This window comes from Mauremys mutica, chromosome 8 (assembly GCF_020497125.1).
Source record: "Mauremys mutica isolate MM-2020 ecotype Southern chromosome 8, ASM2049712v1, whole genome shotgun sequence".
Taxonomy (NCBI): Eukaryota; Metazoa; Chordata; order Testudines; family Geoemydidae; genus Mauremys; species Mauremys mutica.
Genome location: NC_059079.1, coordinates 28,362,437 through 28,377,626, shown reverse-complemented (window position 1 = coordinate 28,377,626; position 15,190 = coordinate 28,362,437). Strand labels below are relative to the sequence as shown.

Below are 15,190 nucleotides of genomic sequence, written 5' to 3'. Positions count from 1 at the left end.
GGATAGCTCCCGGAGCTACTAAGTTCGATTTGCATCCACACCTAGCCTAATTCGAGCTAGCCATGTCGAATTTAGCGTTACTCCACCTGTCGGGGTAGAGTTCCAAATTCGAACTAAAGAGCCCTCTAGTTCGAATTAAATGGCTTCCTGGTGTGGACGGTTGAGCGGTTAGTTCGAATTAACGCTGCTAAATTCGAATTAAAGTCCTAGTGTAGACCAGGCCTCAGATAGATTTTCAAAGTACTGTATAAACATGGTTAAAAATCATTATCAGGTAGTCAGTTGCACAGGCTTTGGACTGCTAGCAGAAAGGAGATTCGCAATAATATAATAATAATAATGGACCAAATCCTGCAGTATTAACTCAGAAATTTCCCAGTGATAGGATTTGGCTCACAAATAAGAAAAATAGCTAAAGTGCTGACAAATGTCAGCCATGGAATAATTATCAATGATATCTTGTAACACATTTTTTCCTGATTGTAGAGATTCACTTTTGCAAATTAGAATGCTTCAGTAGAACTATAAACTTGGGTCCAATATCTCCTTTCTGCACCTTATAAACTTCACTCGTTTTCATTTTATAAAATTATAAATGTTTTCTATATTAATAAAAATACTAATGCAGACTCAAGACCAGCAGAGTAGTTTTCATCTCTCAGGCCTGGTCTACACTAGGACTTTAAATCGAATTTAGCAGCGTTAATTCGAACTAACCACTCAACCGTCCACACCAGGAAGCCATTTAATTCGAACTAGAGGGCTCTTTAGTTCGAATTCGGTACTCCACCCCGACAGGTGGAGTAACGCTAAATTCGACATGGCTAGCTCGAATTAGGCTAGGTGTGGATGCAAATCGAACTTAGTAGCTCCGGGAGCTATCCCACAGTGCACCACTCTGTTGACGCTCTGGACAGCAGTCCGAGCTTGGATTCTCTGACCAGCCACACAGGAAATGACCCGGGAAAATTTGAATTCCTTTTCCTGTCTGGGCACTTTGAATCTGACGTCCTGGCTGGACATCGGGGCGATCTCCGCAGCACATGCAACGATGCAGAGCTCTCCAGCAGAGGAGTCCGGCCAATCCAAGAATAGAAAGAGGTCCCCAGCATGGACAGACCGGGAAGTCCTGGATCTGATCGGTGTGTGGGGCGAGGAGTCTGTGCTGTCGGAGCTGCGCTCCAACAAGCGGAATGCAAAGACCTTCGAGAAGGTCTCCAAAGCAATGATAGAGAAAGGATACAGCCGGGATGCAATGCAGTGCCGCGTGAAAATCAAGGACCTGAGACAAGGCTACCAAAAAGTCAGAGCGGCAAACGGACGCTCCGGAGCCCAGCCCCAGACATGCCGCTTCTACGAGGCACTGCATGCCATTCTAGGTGGGTCTGCCACCACTGCCCCACCAGTGACCGTGGACTCAGTGGATGGCATAGTGAACCTGGACAGTTCCTCCTCGATGTTCGCCGATGGGGAAGATGAGTAAGGGTCTGTGGAGGACGGCGCAGGCGACAGCGAACACAATACCGCTTTCCCTGACAGCCAGGATCTCTTCATCACCCTCACAGAGATCCCCTACCAACCCTCCCCGGCCGTTAACCCGGACTCTGAATCAGGGGAAGGATCAGGCGGTAAGTGCTATAAACATGTAAACATTTATTTTTTATAAAACAGGTATAAAAAATAGAAATACTATATATAAAATTTTCAATGAAAAACTATATGAAAAGTAGGTCCACACATATAGGGATTGAACAATAATCCTCCAGGGACAATTCAACAAAGGTTTCATAGAGGTCCTCGAAAAGCCTCCGCAGGAGGTTCCTGGGGAGAGGTGCCTTGTTGGGTGCTCCGTGGAAGCACACTCTTCCGTGCCAGGACATCCTTATGTAGATGGGAATCATCGCCTCCACAAGCATGGCCGCATATGGTCCTGGTCTCTGCAGGGCTTCCCTTAGCATCCGCTCTTTGTGACTCCGAGGGACCCGCCTCAGGGTGATCTCGTTCATGAAATGCTACATCTAATTAGGGCAATTAGTGTACTGTTACTGTTGTGAATGGTTGACTTTTACTTTGCATAACAATGACCCTCGCTTAACAGCCACGTGTTGTAGGCCACATAGGAAAAGCATACATTGATCTTTCCCGTGCACTGGCGGGAGTGGCTGGAAAAGGGTCAGAGTATATGATTTCCAGATTGCCTTTAGCGGGAGGGCACAGCTATCCATTAACTGATAAGCAGAATGTACTGTAAGGCTTACCAGGACTGTCTGCTAGACGGATTCAGCTGTCTCTCCCCACTTGTCCGCTCTCCTGTGCAATGCCGCAGCCAATGAGAGCGTATTCCGAAATCTCGAACTTGTCCTGAGATCTCGTGAGACTTGTTGCCCTGTATGGTCTTGTTCAGAGAAACTGACTAGACTGTGTTCACTGTTCGCAAACATGCATCTGTTCAAGGAAATCAGTTACTTTTCCCATCACACAGCTTCGGCTCTTTCCCGGACTGCCCCGGCATCCCCCTCGCAGAGGCTGGCGCAGATTAGGCGGCGAAAGAAAAAGACTAGGGACGAGATGTTCGCGGAACTGATGGCCTGCTCCAGAGCCGAGGCGGCAGAGCAGAGACAGTGGAGGGAGACCCTATGTCAACAGCATCGCACACACATCGAACGGGAGGATAGGTGGCGGCAGGAAGACTAGCAGGCGACTCAAACGCTGCTTGGGCTAATGAGGGAGCAAACGGACACACTCCGGCGCCTTGTTGATGTTCTGCAGGACCGCAGGCAGGAGGACAGAGCCCCCCTGCAGTGTATCTGCAACCGCCCTCCCCCGCCAAGAAGTCCTGCCCCCCCCTCACCCAAAAGTACAAGACGGAGGGGCGGTAGGGGCCGTGAGAACTGTCACTGCACCACTGCATAGCGCTAATGTACCACACACCTCTCACGCTATAAATTTGTAGAAGTGCTTCCCTTACAGGCTCACCCAGTCCCAAATCCAAGTTTCATCCCCCCACTGTGTATTAGATTATTAAAAGCTGTTTGCTGTTATTCACTGTTTCGGTCACGTCTTTCATGTCAGAGGATTTTTTTGTGTAGGGGGGGGAATTTATAATTGCACGGTATAGCCTACATTACCAGGGTACAGACTTGGGGCCATGATCAACTGCAGGGCACACACACACTGCAGTCAGTAGGCACCAGGGTCACTCTGTGTGGTGTATGCTGCCCCGGGTCATTCTGTGATGTGTATGCTTGTCCAGGGTCCTAGCGCCTGCCACCCCCTTAATGTTAACGCACGTTGCCCTTACCATGCACTTCCACCGTAGCACCGAGCCTCTCCGCTGCCCTGAGCCCCAACAAGAGCCCTCATCCACGGACAGATACTCACCCTTCCCCCACACCCCTCACCCCTTCCTACGCCCAAACCCGCAGCCCACTGCCGTCATCCAAACCCCTATCCAAAGAAGGCACCACTCGCCCCTTCCTGCAAACCCACCCCTTCCTGCAATCCCTCCCCTTCATGCACAACCACTTGCAACCGTCCCCCACCCCAGAGACCTATGTAGGAGCAGGAGGATGTCATTCCTCTATGGAACAAGCGGTCTGTACATCAGTGCACACCGTGCCCAGCACAGTATGCGTCCATGTTTCAACACCTGAACAGAAATGCAAAGTAAAACAAAGATTTATTAATAATGAGTGTTACAATTAATTTGCTTTAAAACGTGCTTTGGAAGTGGGGGAAACTTGGAGAACGGGGTATGTAACCGCAGATCGAAATCGACACATACAGACACAGGCCCAGGGTCAGTTTCTCTTGAAAGCAAGTGGAGAGTCATAGGTTACCCTGCTCTCCGAGGAAACTTGCTTTCAAAGCCTCCCGGATACACAGCGCTTCCCGCTGGGATATTCTCTCGGCACGGGTGTCTGGCTGAGCGTAAACTGCAGCCAGGCGATTTGCCTCAACCTCCCATCCGGACAAAAAGGTCTCGCCCTTGCTCTCACAGAGATTGTGTAGCACACAGCAAGCAGCAATAACTACGGGGATATTCTTTTCGCTGATGTCCGAGCGAGTCAGTAAGCTCTGCCATCTCCCCTTGAGACGTCCGAAAGCACACTCCACCACCATTCTGCACTTGCTCAGCCGGTAGTTGAAGAGTTCCTTCTCTCTGTCCAAGGCGCCTGTATAGGGCTTCATGAGCCAGGGCATTAGCGGGTAGGCTGGGTCCCCGAGGATCACTGTAGGCATCTGCACATCCCCAACCGTTATTTTGTGGTCCGGGAAGAAAGTACCTGCCTGGAGGCGTTTAAACAGACAGAGTTCCTGAACACACGCGCGTCATGAACCTTGCCCGCCCACCCAACGAAGATGTTGGTAAAACGTCTCCTATGGTCTACCAGTGCTTGCAGCACCATTGAAAAGTAGCCCTTTCGGTTAATGTACTCGCTGGCCTGGTGGGCTGGTGCCAGGATAGGGATGTGAGTCCCATCTATAGCCCCACCGCAGTTTGGGAATCCCATCGCGGCGAAGCCATCTATGATGTCCTGGACGTTTCCGAGAGTCACTACCTTTGAGAGAAGTTGCTCAACGATTGCGTGGGCTACTTCAATCACAGCAACCCCCACGGTAGATTTGCCCACGCCAAAGTGGTTCGCTACTGACCGGTAGCTGTCTGGCGTTGCAAATTTCCAGAGGGCTATGGCCATTCGCTTCTGCACACTCAGGGCTGCTCACATCCGGGTGTCCTGGCGCTTCAGGGCAGGGGACAGCAAGTCACAGAGTTCAAGGAAAGTGCCCTTACGCATCCTGAAGTTTCGCAGCCACTGTGATTCATCCCAGACCTGCAGCACTATGCGGTCCCACCAGTCCGTGCTTGTTTCCCGGGCCCAGAATCGCCGTTCCACACCATGAACTTGACCCATTGCCACCATGATCTCCACGGCGCGGCGTACCCTGCTTTGTGAGAGGTCTGCGCCACTCTGTGAATTCCTGTCCTCACTGCGCTGCCGGAGCCTCCTCGCACGATTTCTCAGCAGCTGACTGTGGAAGAGGTGGACGATAAGGTGCGAGGAGTTGACAATGGCCATAAGTGCAGCGATGATCGCAGCGGGCTACATGCTCGCAGTGCTGTGGCGTACGCGCTGTAACTGACAAGAGAAGGGCGCGAACAGATTTCCCGCCGGAGCTTTCAGGGAGGGAGGGCGTGATTGACGGTTCAATGACAACAGTTACCCAAAAGCACCCTCGACACATTTTTCCCCCAGGAGGCATTGGGAGCTCTACCTAGCATTCCAATGGGCAGCGGGGACTGCGGGAACTGTGGGATAGCTTCCCACAGTGCACCGCTTCCAAAGTCGACGCCAGCCCCGTTACTGTGGACTCAGAAATTCGAATTAGTGTATTTACTGTGGATACACAAATTCGACTTCATAAGGTCGAATCCACAAATTCGACTTAAGTAGATTCGAAATAGTCTTGTAGTGTAGACAAGGCCTCAGTCATTGTTTGCAGACTCATGCAGACATTATATCAATTTACACTTGGTTCACGTTCAGCAGGCTCTCTCTGCAATCATAAATTCTAGAAAATTACTTTTAAAAAGGAAGAAAGAAAACTTGGGTTCAGCACAATCTGAATATTTCATGTGGGCCACATAAATAATCATGAGGGCTGGATTTGGACCGCACACATTTCAATTGATAGCATGTTCAGTGTGGAAATTTTTCACAGAAATAATGTTGGAACTATTTTATCTTTAGAAGTCAGGAGAGAGGAGGAGCCGTGCTGCTGTTGGATGTTACTCCGCTAGCAATGATTGGAACTGACTGGAAATTCTTGAAGTTCTCAGAGAGACAAGTGACCTCCCAAGATCTGCAGAGCACTAAGAGCCTGATGCAAAGGCCACTGAAGTCAATGCAAAGGCTTCTATTAACTTGAATAGGTTTGGATCAGGGCCTCAGTGTAAAACTGTGTGAAGAAGCTTCTATGTGCTTGTGTTGAGGGAAAGGGCTCAGTGCTTAATTTGTAATGAAAGACATGCTGCGGCTCAAGCAATTAGGTGCTGGGAATCAAGGAATTTATTTACATTCGTAACTGATTCAGCAAGCCCAGAAGTGCCAAGGCTATGAACTACCAAGCCTAGAGGTGCCAGGCTCAGCCCTGGCACAAATTAATCACTGTCTCTACTGCCTGCATCTTGTGTATTCATATACACTTTTCCAGATCAGAATGCTGGCATTTTACAGCTACTTTGCATGGGTGTAAATGGCTACACAAAGTGTAGGGCAATGAAAAATCAGGCCCTTTATGCTCTAGTTTTACTCCTTGCCTCCAATCTGAGCCATGCAACAGAAAGAAGTATAGGGCCCACCATTAACGTACATTCGTCTTATTAATGACAAATACACACTGAGGTCCTGACAACACTAGGGGAAAATTTCAAAACATTTCCAGGTTTCTAACAATTATAGCATTAGTCCAGGTACTCAAGTGCACAGGCCAGTGGCTATTGAAACCACAATTGGACCTGAACTGAGGAGGGTTAGGTGACATTATGCTTAAAACTGTGATGACCATGGCAGCCCTGTTGATAGCTGAGCTCCCAATACTGCTATCTTTGATGCAGCTGAACCAGCGTTAGCAATAGTGGGAAATTTGTGGAAAAGTTTCCTAGCGTATATGTGGCCTATATAAACAACCAGCACAAATAAGCTTTAGTGAACATTCCTATAAACTTTTGCGTATTAAATATAAACTAGACTTTGAATGGTTTTTTCATGTACAAGCAGATATTTTCTTCACACATCTGCCAGAAAATGTTGCATGGCAGCAATTTTCACAATTTAGAACAGTTATACAGATTTTCTAAAATATTCAGAGCAAAAGTTCTCACCTCTGATGTTGGTGGTCTAGTTTGACTGAATGACATATTCACTGGTGCCTGTACTGGGTGTCACTGAATTCCGGATGGATTTTTAAATTTCTTTTGTATCTGAGCATTACTTAACAGAAAGGGTTATGATAAATCCTGTAAGTCAAAAATGGTACTCCATTCAGTTTGAATCTGTTTCCACTTCATATAAAAGTTAGAGAAAAAAGCAGCAGAGAGCTTGTAAGTAGATCCTGGTTTCAGGCTGAAGCAAAACCTGAAGACAAACTGCAAAGAGCTAAGTATTGACTGGTAGGCTTAATACTCCCTTTGATGTGAACACACCTTCTATACAACTAAATATCACCTAAGTAACCCAGTGAATTGCATAATTGCAGTTGGGCAACTGAGGTTTGCATTAGTATTCTGAGTAACATTTTCCATTCTTCTTTCATCAAAAAGTATTTAATTACTGTATATAGTTTTCTATAGAATTCTACAGTGCATCAAACAAACACAAGATGTATTTCTTTCAGTGTCTGGATTTATTTTGGGTAGGTGGGCAAGAATGGCAGAGTCTAAAGCCATGCAGTCATTCACACCTGTGACATTTCAGCATGCATGAGTCAAAACAGAAAAGTATTCCAAGAACACTTGGCTTCATCCATAAAACAAGAGAGGATGTGGGAATGGGCAAGTCCCTGTATCATTAATCCTACCTACGGATATGCTCATTTCAAACTGTAATAATTTTTCCACTGATTCCAATACCCAGATTTTTCATGCTATTTAACTCTCATTTTAGCAGGGTATTGAACCATCAATGCATTGTTTCCCATAAAGGCTTTCTGGATCAGTGTTGGAAGCTGACAAATCTTATTGGTAACAGGACACATCTTATCTAGACTGATAAAAGCAAATGCCTGGTCAAACCAGAATAAAGGTTGTTTCTTGACCTGGGTACAAGGTTCAACATCAAAAAGGCACGCACAATCCTTTTACACAACACTTGCTTTAGGTCCTCTCCTGCCATTCACTACTTGGCAGGTTGCTGACAAGTACCAAATGTGCTAGTATAGGCAGGCTGATGATTAGTGCTTCTGGGTTTTTGAGTGTATTCCTTTAATTTTGGGAGGATTATTTTTATCATTTTTTGAATTTTATGTAGATGTCCAAAAAACAGGGTTTTTCATGGCTTTCTCTTTGTGTGTGTATATATATATTTATTACTCATTACAGTTATATATGCTGTAATGAATAATCTCTTTGTAATGTTCCCTAGTGAGCATCAGCAGGGTCTACAGAGACCAATTAATGCTGCATTATGTTAGTGTGCATTACAAATCACACCTCCCATAGTCTGCATTACTGCTCCATGTAGACAAGCCCTCAGACACAAGTAACCTTTTCTGGTGTTTACTGGATAAACACCAATTTAATTTGTTTTGCATCAGGGGTGTTTTATTTGTGTTTATTCGTTAAAACCTAAATTCAGACGCCCTACTTATGATTAATAAACAGAGACAGACAGATTATCATTAAAAGGACAGAATTGAGTGTCTGGCTTTTATTTCCAGTTCTGCCCTTCACTGAGTTCTGATCCTGACTTCAGTAGTTTTACCTGAGTAAGGAACACAAGGTCACTTTGATCAGACCCCTCTTGTGAGACATTAGGAGAGTTACTTAACAGCTCTGTGCCTCAGTATCCCTATCACTAAAATGAAAATAATAATTCTCACCTGCTTTCCATGGCTGCTAAGTCTTGATTAATGATTGTTCATAAAGTGCTTTAAGATCCTCAGTAAAAAGATCTGAAAAGTGCAAAGTATTCTTCTTCCTCTTATTCCATTTAGACAGCAAACACTGTTTAAATTTTTCATTGATAACTGAGATTACCATATCTAATGGTTCCTTTAAAACAAGATTTAATTGTCTCCTCCAGCCCTTGGCCTACAAACCACGAATTCTCCAATCTTGTGTTTTACATGGACATAATTTTCTATCACTATAAAAACAAAAACCCTACCCCCCCCATATTCCTTCGTATTCACCCACGAAAGCTCATGCTCCAATATGTCTGTTAGTCTATAAGGTGCCACAGGACTCTTTGCTGCTTTTACAGATCCAGACTAACATGGCTACCCCTCTGATACTTTTTCCATTTTGTCTCCCTTTTATGGGAATTTCTCCAGAAATTACTTGGAAACCACTAAAGAAATGCAAAGTCCCAAACCCACAATATATAGTGGGAGCATTATATGCCAGGGATTGAAACTTTTACTGTTCCCCTTATTTTTCTCAGAAATATTGAATTATAAATCAAATACTCAAAATCCACGAAAACCCTAATACAAAATGGTATACTAATGTATTCTTGTAGAACTAACTGTTCACCATCCTAGAGGTAGCCTGGGTGGGTGAGGTAATATCTTTTATTAAACCAACCTGTGTTGGGTGAAAGGACAAGCCAGTTTAAGCAGTACATGAACTCGAACCAAGCAGGAGTAAGTCACTAGTGCCAGAGGGGAACTCCTAGGAACCATGTTCTGATGGTTCAAATATAGTGAGGGAAGGAGATTGCGGTTTTTGGCCGACTTTGCCACAGGCTTGTGTGAGGCAAGTTGCAGCTTCTCCTTCCCCATTTGTAAAATGGGCTGTTACTCCAAAGGGGAGCAGAGTGGGAGGCTCACTTTATTAGCAGATTTAGGAAGCACTTTGGGATCGTTGGCTAACAGGTGCAACAGAGCCGCAAGTTTCATTTTTATCTTGTATGTTTCTTCTTCATCGGAGTTATTGCATTTACCCTGCGCTGAGTGCGTTGCCTTGCCCCGGCCGAGGGAGGGGTTTCCTGGGTAACGTTCCCTTTTCAAACACCGCCGGGCGAGCAGAGGCCCTGGACCGCACAAACCCCGGGTCACTAAGGAGCCACGATTACCTTCACTGCCGCCTTCCCACCATTTGTTCCAGCGGCCCCGGGACACCTGGCGCCGGGGTGGGCCAGGGCCGGGGGTATGGCCACGATATAAGGACCTGGGGGGCTACGCCGCTATCGGGCTGTAGCGTGACAGTGGCGTCATTCCCCACAGCAACCCCTGGCTGCCTGTGCCTGTGCCTGTCCCTGGGCTGGGGCAGCCCCGCTGCGGCGAGGCGCTGAGCGCGGTCACAGCGCCCCCTCGGGCGGGCCGGGCCGGGGCGGCGGCTGCGCAGGCGCCGGGGGCAGTTTGGGAAGCGCCGGAAACTTCGTGAAGTTCCGAGCAGCGCCTGGCTCCGCAGCCCGAGCCCAGCCGCTCCCCGCGCGCCATGTCGGGCTCCTCCAGCGTGGCGGCCATGAAGAAGGTGGTGCAGCAGCTGCGCCTGGAGGCCAGCGTGAGCCGCGTGAAGGTGGGAGAGGCTGCGAGGCGCCCGGCCGGGCCGCCAGTGCCGCGCCCAGACCCCGCGCCTGAGGGGCAGAGCTGCCGCCCGCCTGCCCCGCCCACCGGCCCCCTCCCCTGGGGCGGCTGGCGGCCCCCGTTACTAGAGGGCTCCCGTGTCCCCCGGCCCCTTTGCCCAGCTCTCTGCGCGCGCCCTGCCCCGAGTTCCCGCCCCGCCCCCGGGGCCCTGCAGCGCAGGGACGGGCCGCGGGCGGGTCGGCGCTACGGGCCGTTCTTGTACGTGGGGACAGACTCGCCCCACGCGCAGGGCTGCGGTGCCGGGCAACGCGGTGTGTTCACAGCGGCCGCGGGCGGAGCACGCCCCAGCCGCTCACTTCCTAATCCCGGGGTGCGCTGTGCTGAGCGGGCGGGATTGCACCAGCTGGGCACCTTCCCCTGGAGACCCGTAACGTAAGGGGTCCTGCTGTGCGGAGTCTCTCCGGAAAGGACTCGCTCAGCCTAGGCCTGGGATAGTCAATTAGCTTTGGTCAAGAGCCAAACTGCCGAGAAAATAATAAAAGTCCGGGCCCGTTTCAACTGATCTGGGTTTGGCTCACGGCCCGCCTATTGCCTACCCCGGCCTAGGCTGCTGCAGGCCTCTCACCCGTTTTGATTATTCAGATATAAAATGGAGACGTTCCGGGAGCCCTCGGAGATGCTGGGTGCGCAGCATCTGTGGCCTTTCAGGCTAGGATAGGCCTTGTGTCAAATTGGCAAGCTACAGTTTGCAGAGCTCCTTTCAAAATGAGTAATTGAGGAGAAATCGCCTGCTATGTTTTCATGTACCTACAATCTTTCGTAAAAAGGTTAAAAAAATGCTCTTCATGTGTTGGTTCATCCCAAGAATGTTTTCTGGATGGAGAGGAATGGGAGAATAAAGTTAGAAGCAGCAAAGAATCCTGTGGCACCTTATAGACTAACAGACGTTTTGCAGCATGAGCTTTCGTGGGTGAATACCCACTTCTTCAGATGCAAGAAGAAGTGGGTATTCACCCACGAAAGCTCATGCTGCAAAACGTCTGTTAGTCTATAAGGTGCCACAGGATTCTTTGCTGCTTCTACAGAACCAGACTAACACGGCTACCCCTCTGATACTTGACAGAATAAAGTTAGTTTATCTGAGGTAGGGTGCCAGGGCATGCAGCCACAATTGGCCTTGTTTTCTCTCAAAAATGAGGGCTATTCTTATTTCAGGGGGAAAGCTTAATAAATGTGTAAAGCAACCTTCAGGCTAAGTTGGAGAGGGGTTTTTTTTTTTTAAATTTATTTGGTGGTGGACTTACAGACATGTTAGTTAAGCATGACACAGCATCAAGGATGATTTAAAACAGTGAATCTCAACCTTTCCAGATTAACAGAGTCTGATTTGTTTTACAAACCTGTTTCACCTCACTTAATCTAGTTGCTTACAAAATCAGATACAAAAGTGTCACAGCATACTAGTACTGAAAATTTGCTTACTTTCTCATTTTTACCATAGAATTATAAATCAATTGGAATGTAAATATTCTACTTTTATGTATAGCATAGAGAGCAGTAGAAAGTCACTGTATGAAATTTTAGTTTGTACTGATTTCTCTAGTGCTTTTTCTATACCCTGTTGTAAAACTAGGCAAATAGTTGATATACCCTTTGGAAGACCTCTGTGATAGCCCTGGTTGAAAACCACTTATTTAAAATTCTTCACTTGAGTGGCAGAAGGCTTTTCCCTGCTTGCTTTGGTCCAGATAGGGTGACCAGACAGCACATGTGAAATATCGAAATGGGGTAATAAGTGCCTTATAAGACAAAGCCCCAAATATTGGGACTGTCCCTATAAAATCAGGACAGCTGGTCACCCGAGCTCTAGATAAAATGAAATGTAAATACCCAGATACCGGAAGGTTTGGCCAGAGTAAATTTGGCTTTGTTTTCAGCCACTACTCCCAATTAATTCAAATGCTTAAACTCTTTTGAGGAAAGACTGTGTCTGAAGAGTTTGCACAGTGACCTCCACATTGTCACCCCACTCAACTACCGTATAATACAGATAAATACCACTTCTAGGATCATCACTTTGCTTAGTTTGGAACTGAAAATTTTAATACAGTGGGTGGATTTTTCACATTCTTGAGGGTATATATAGATTCCTTTAGCAATGTATTTATACAAAATGGTTTACTAACATATCTCTTGTTCTTAAGAAGGCTTGTCTTCAGTGTTAGCTTAAGTTATCGAGTTCACACTTATTCTAGTGAGAGGAGTTATCACACTGCAAAACAACATTAGAGCAGCACAATAGGATTGGATTAGCAGCATGGAGTAGTTGAGTCCCCACTGCTTTACTAGTCTTAGCAACACCCAAGTGTCAACCTATACATTGCCAAACCAGCCACCTCAAGTTAAAGGCACCACTTTTCTGAAACTAGAGACTTGTCTGTGCACAGGAGCTGGGTTAGGGTCAACACTTGTTATACCTTGAGTTAACCCTGTAGTGAAGACAAGCCCTTAGAAAAAGTATAAAGTGAAACTGTCTTGGGGCTTGCATTAGGTGGCAGACACTAGTGTTTGATTATCAGAGGGATAGCCCTGTTAGTCTGGATCTGTAAAAGCAGCAAAGAATCTTGTGGCACCTTATAGACAGTTCTGCAAATTTGACACCATCAGCTCAGGATTAAACAAAGACTGTGAATGGCTTGCCAACTACAGAACCAGTTTCTCCTCTCTTGGTTTTCACATCTCAGCTGCTAGAAGAGGGCCTCATCCTCCCTGATTGAACTAACCTAGTTATCTCTAGCTTGCTTCTTGCTTGCTTATATATACCTGCCCCTAGAAATTTCCACTACATGCATCCGACTAAGTGGGTATTCACCCACGAAAGCTCATGCTCCAAAACGTCTGTTAGTCTATAAGGTGCCACAAGACTCTAAAAGCAGCAAAGTGTATGATTGCATGTCTTGTAAAAAATATCCATAGTGTGTTCAATGCTACTTCAGCTTAAGGAACCTGTATGTAGAGTAGCCAAGAGCTGATTTTCAATTATGTGCTGAACTGTGCACCCAGTATCTGAAGACGAGACCAACTCCCCAGAGTATTACTGAATGTTATAGTTTTTCTGAACAAAAAACTAAAATGCAGGTGTTTTGTGTGTAATAAAATCTAGCTGTACTAAATACAGCACCCTCCATACATTACAGAAAATGTTACATACAAGATAAAGTATTTGCTGTGAATGCTAATTTAAAATGTACTTTATGACTAGGTTTCTCAAGCCGCAGCAGATTTGAAGCAGTTCTGTCTGCAGAATGCACAACATGATCCCCTACTGACAGGAGTGTCTTCAAGTACAAATCCATTCAGACCCCAGAAAGTCTGTTCATTTTTGTAATTTGGTGAACTATCTTGGTCTCTTTCAGTGGTAAGTTTTTAAACTATAAAAAATGATACAAGTTGTTCCTGTTTGTTATGATAAAGTAAGCTGCCATCAGGTCATTCATTTTAAATATATACAACATTCATTATGGAGTATATTTTAAAAAAGTTCTGACTTTTCAATAAACTTTTCCACTAAAATATACTGCTCTCATTTCCTCACCAAAGAAAATAATTTAGTGCTAGTGAACAATATTCCGTTTAGGACTGGCAAAGTATTTTGTCCATGGAGCAAGTGTTCTCAAACTGGGGGTCACGAGCTGCCAGCCTCCACCCCAAAGCCTGCTTCACCTCCAGCATTTATAATGGCGTTAAATATATACAAAAGTGTTTTTAATTTATAAGGGGGAGGTCAGCACTCAAGGCTTGCTATGTGAAAGGGGTCACCAGTACAAAAGTTTGAGAACCACTGAGGTAGAGCATAGTTTCTGGCAGTGTAAGATTCTGCTCTACACTAAGCTTTTCCTGAGATCCACACCCAAGAATTAAGATGCAGTGGTAATCAACTCCTTTTCCTACTCCACTAAAAAAACACCTTACCCCTTCCTTGTAACAAGAATTTAAATTTTATTTTCAAGTCCCAGCCCCTACCATCACAACTTGGTGTGGGACAAACATCTGTTTCTGCTGACATCACAAGCAGAAGTCCTTAGGACAACGGTTTAGGCATTCTACTTGTAAAAGAGAGGTTTCTTTTCCTGTAACCTCCCCAAACAGCAAACTTTATGGGGACAGCCTTACTTTGTTTTGAGGATGAGCCAGAAAAGTTAGGAACACTTGGAGGTGGTGGGGCAAGTGATTGTCCTTGGTCTATAGCACTAGTGGAGGCAGTAGCTACCCCCTCTCACCCAATACATAGTCTGGTTATCTCCAAGTGGAGGTGGTGTTTAGAGGAGAGAGTTTGCAACTATTGTTGCTGTAGAATAATTTATTTTCTCTGGTCAATGAGTTCAGACCAGTCAGTTTAATAGATTCCGCTCCCAGGAGAATGAGCCCCCTATTCACTTGTACAAGTTGGATTCTGCCTTTAGTCCCTGCTGTATAACATCCTACCTGGGAGAATTTACAGTATATAAACTAAGAGTGATCGCAATGAAAACCACCCTTTGGCCCATGAGCTACCTGTGAAGGTAAACTAATTTATACCTACTTGTCTATGGTGTAATCTACAACAAGAGATATATGTGGGAGTACTTTCATCAAGCATACCTACAGATTTTCATTACTTTTTTCTAACCACTTTTTTTTTGGTCTTTCAGATCTTCTAACACCTTTTCACAGCTGCTCTGTGTGGAGAGAATGTGACTCAAGGAGTGCCTTGGTTTGAAGTCTGTACAAAAGCTTAGCCTTAACAATGTGCCAAGTTAACTGTGTAAATTGCTACTGTTGTCAAACCTCTTACCATCTACCTCTCCAAATGAACTGTGTGCTAGTTGCAATAACTTCTACTTCATGAGGGAATCAGTTTTACATACCAAGCAAAAAATAAAAATGTTTTGACTTAATC

At 46.0% G+C, this 15,190-nt stretch overlaps 2 protein-coding genes across 9 annotated transcripts in view; one reads left to right on the top strand and one right to left on the bottom strand.

The window, feature by feature from the left end:
- SPATA1 (spermatogenesis associated 1) overlaps nt 1-9,964 on the bottom strand; it is a 55,889-nt gene extending 45,925 nt beyond the window's left edge. For 2 of the 8 annotated variants that reach the window (XM_045027992.1, XM_045027990.1), the window contains exons 1-3: nt 9,308-9,964; nt 8,602-8,673; nt 6,887-7,021 (exon numbers count right to left, since the gene is read on the bottom strand). In XM_045027992.1, coding sequence (XP_044883927.1) covers nt 6,887-6,922 — 36 coding nt within the window. In that variant the 5' untranslated portion in view covers nt 6,923-7,021; nt 8,602-8,673; nt 9,308-9,964. The remainder of the gene's footprint in view (nt 1-6,886; nt 7,022-8,601; nt 8,674-9,307) is intronic. The other 6 variants (XM_045027991.1, XM_045027985.1, XM_045027986.1 and 3 more) reach the window with 6 other exon arrangements.
- Nucleotides 9,965-10,052: 88 nt separating this feature from the next.
- GNG5 (G protein subunit gamma 5) lies at nt 10,053-15,188 on the top strand. Its single transcript, XM_045027996.1, has 3 exons — nt 10,053-10,243; nt 13,514-13,669; nt 14,943-15,188. Exons 1-2 carry the CDS (start codon nt 10,163-10,165, stop codon nt 13,637-13,639), a joined length of 207 nt encoding a protein of 68 aa, XP_044883931.1. The 5' UTR covers nt 10,053-10,162; the 3' UTR covers nt 13,640-13,669; nt 14,943-15,188.
- Nucleotides 15,189-15,190: the final 2 nt, after the last annotated feature.

Bases quoted from the DNA above. Each gene is read 5' to 3' on its own strand.
- GNG5 (XM_045027996.1), top strand. From the start codon at position 10,163: ATGTCGGGCTCCTCCAGCGTGGCGGCCATGAAGAAGGTGGTGCAGCAG. The intron at 10,244-13,513 runs GTGGGAGAGGCT...CTTTATGACTAG, and splicing joins CCAGCGTGAGCCGCGTGAAG to GTTTCTCAAGCCGCAGCAGA.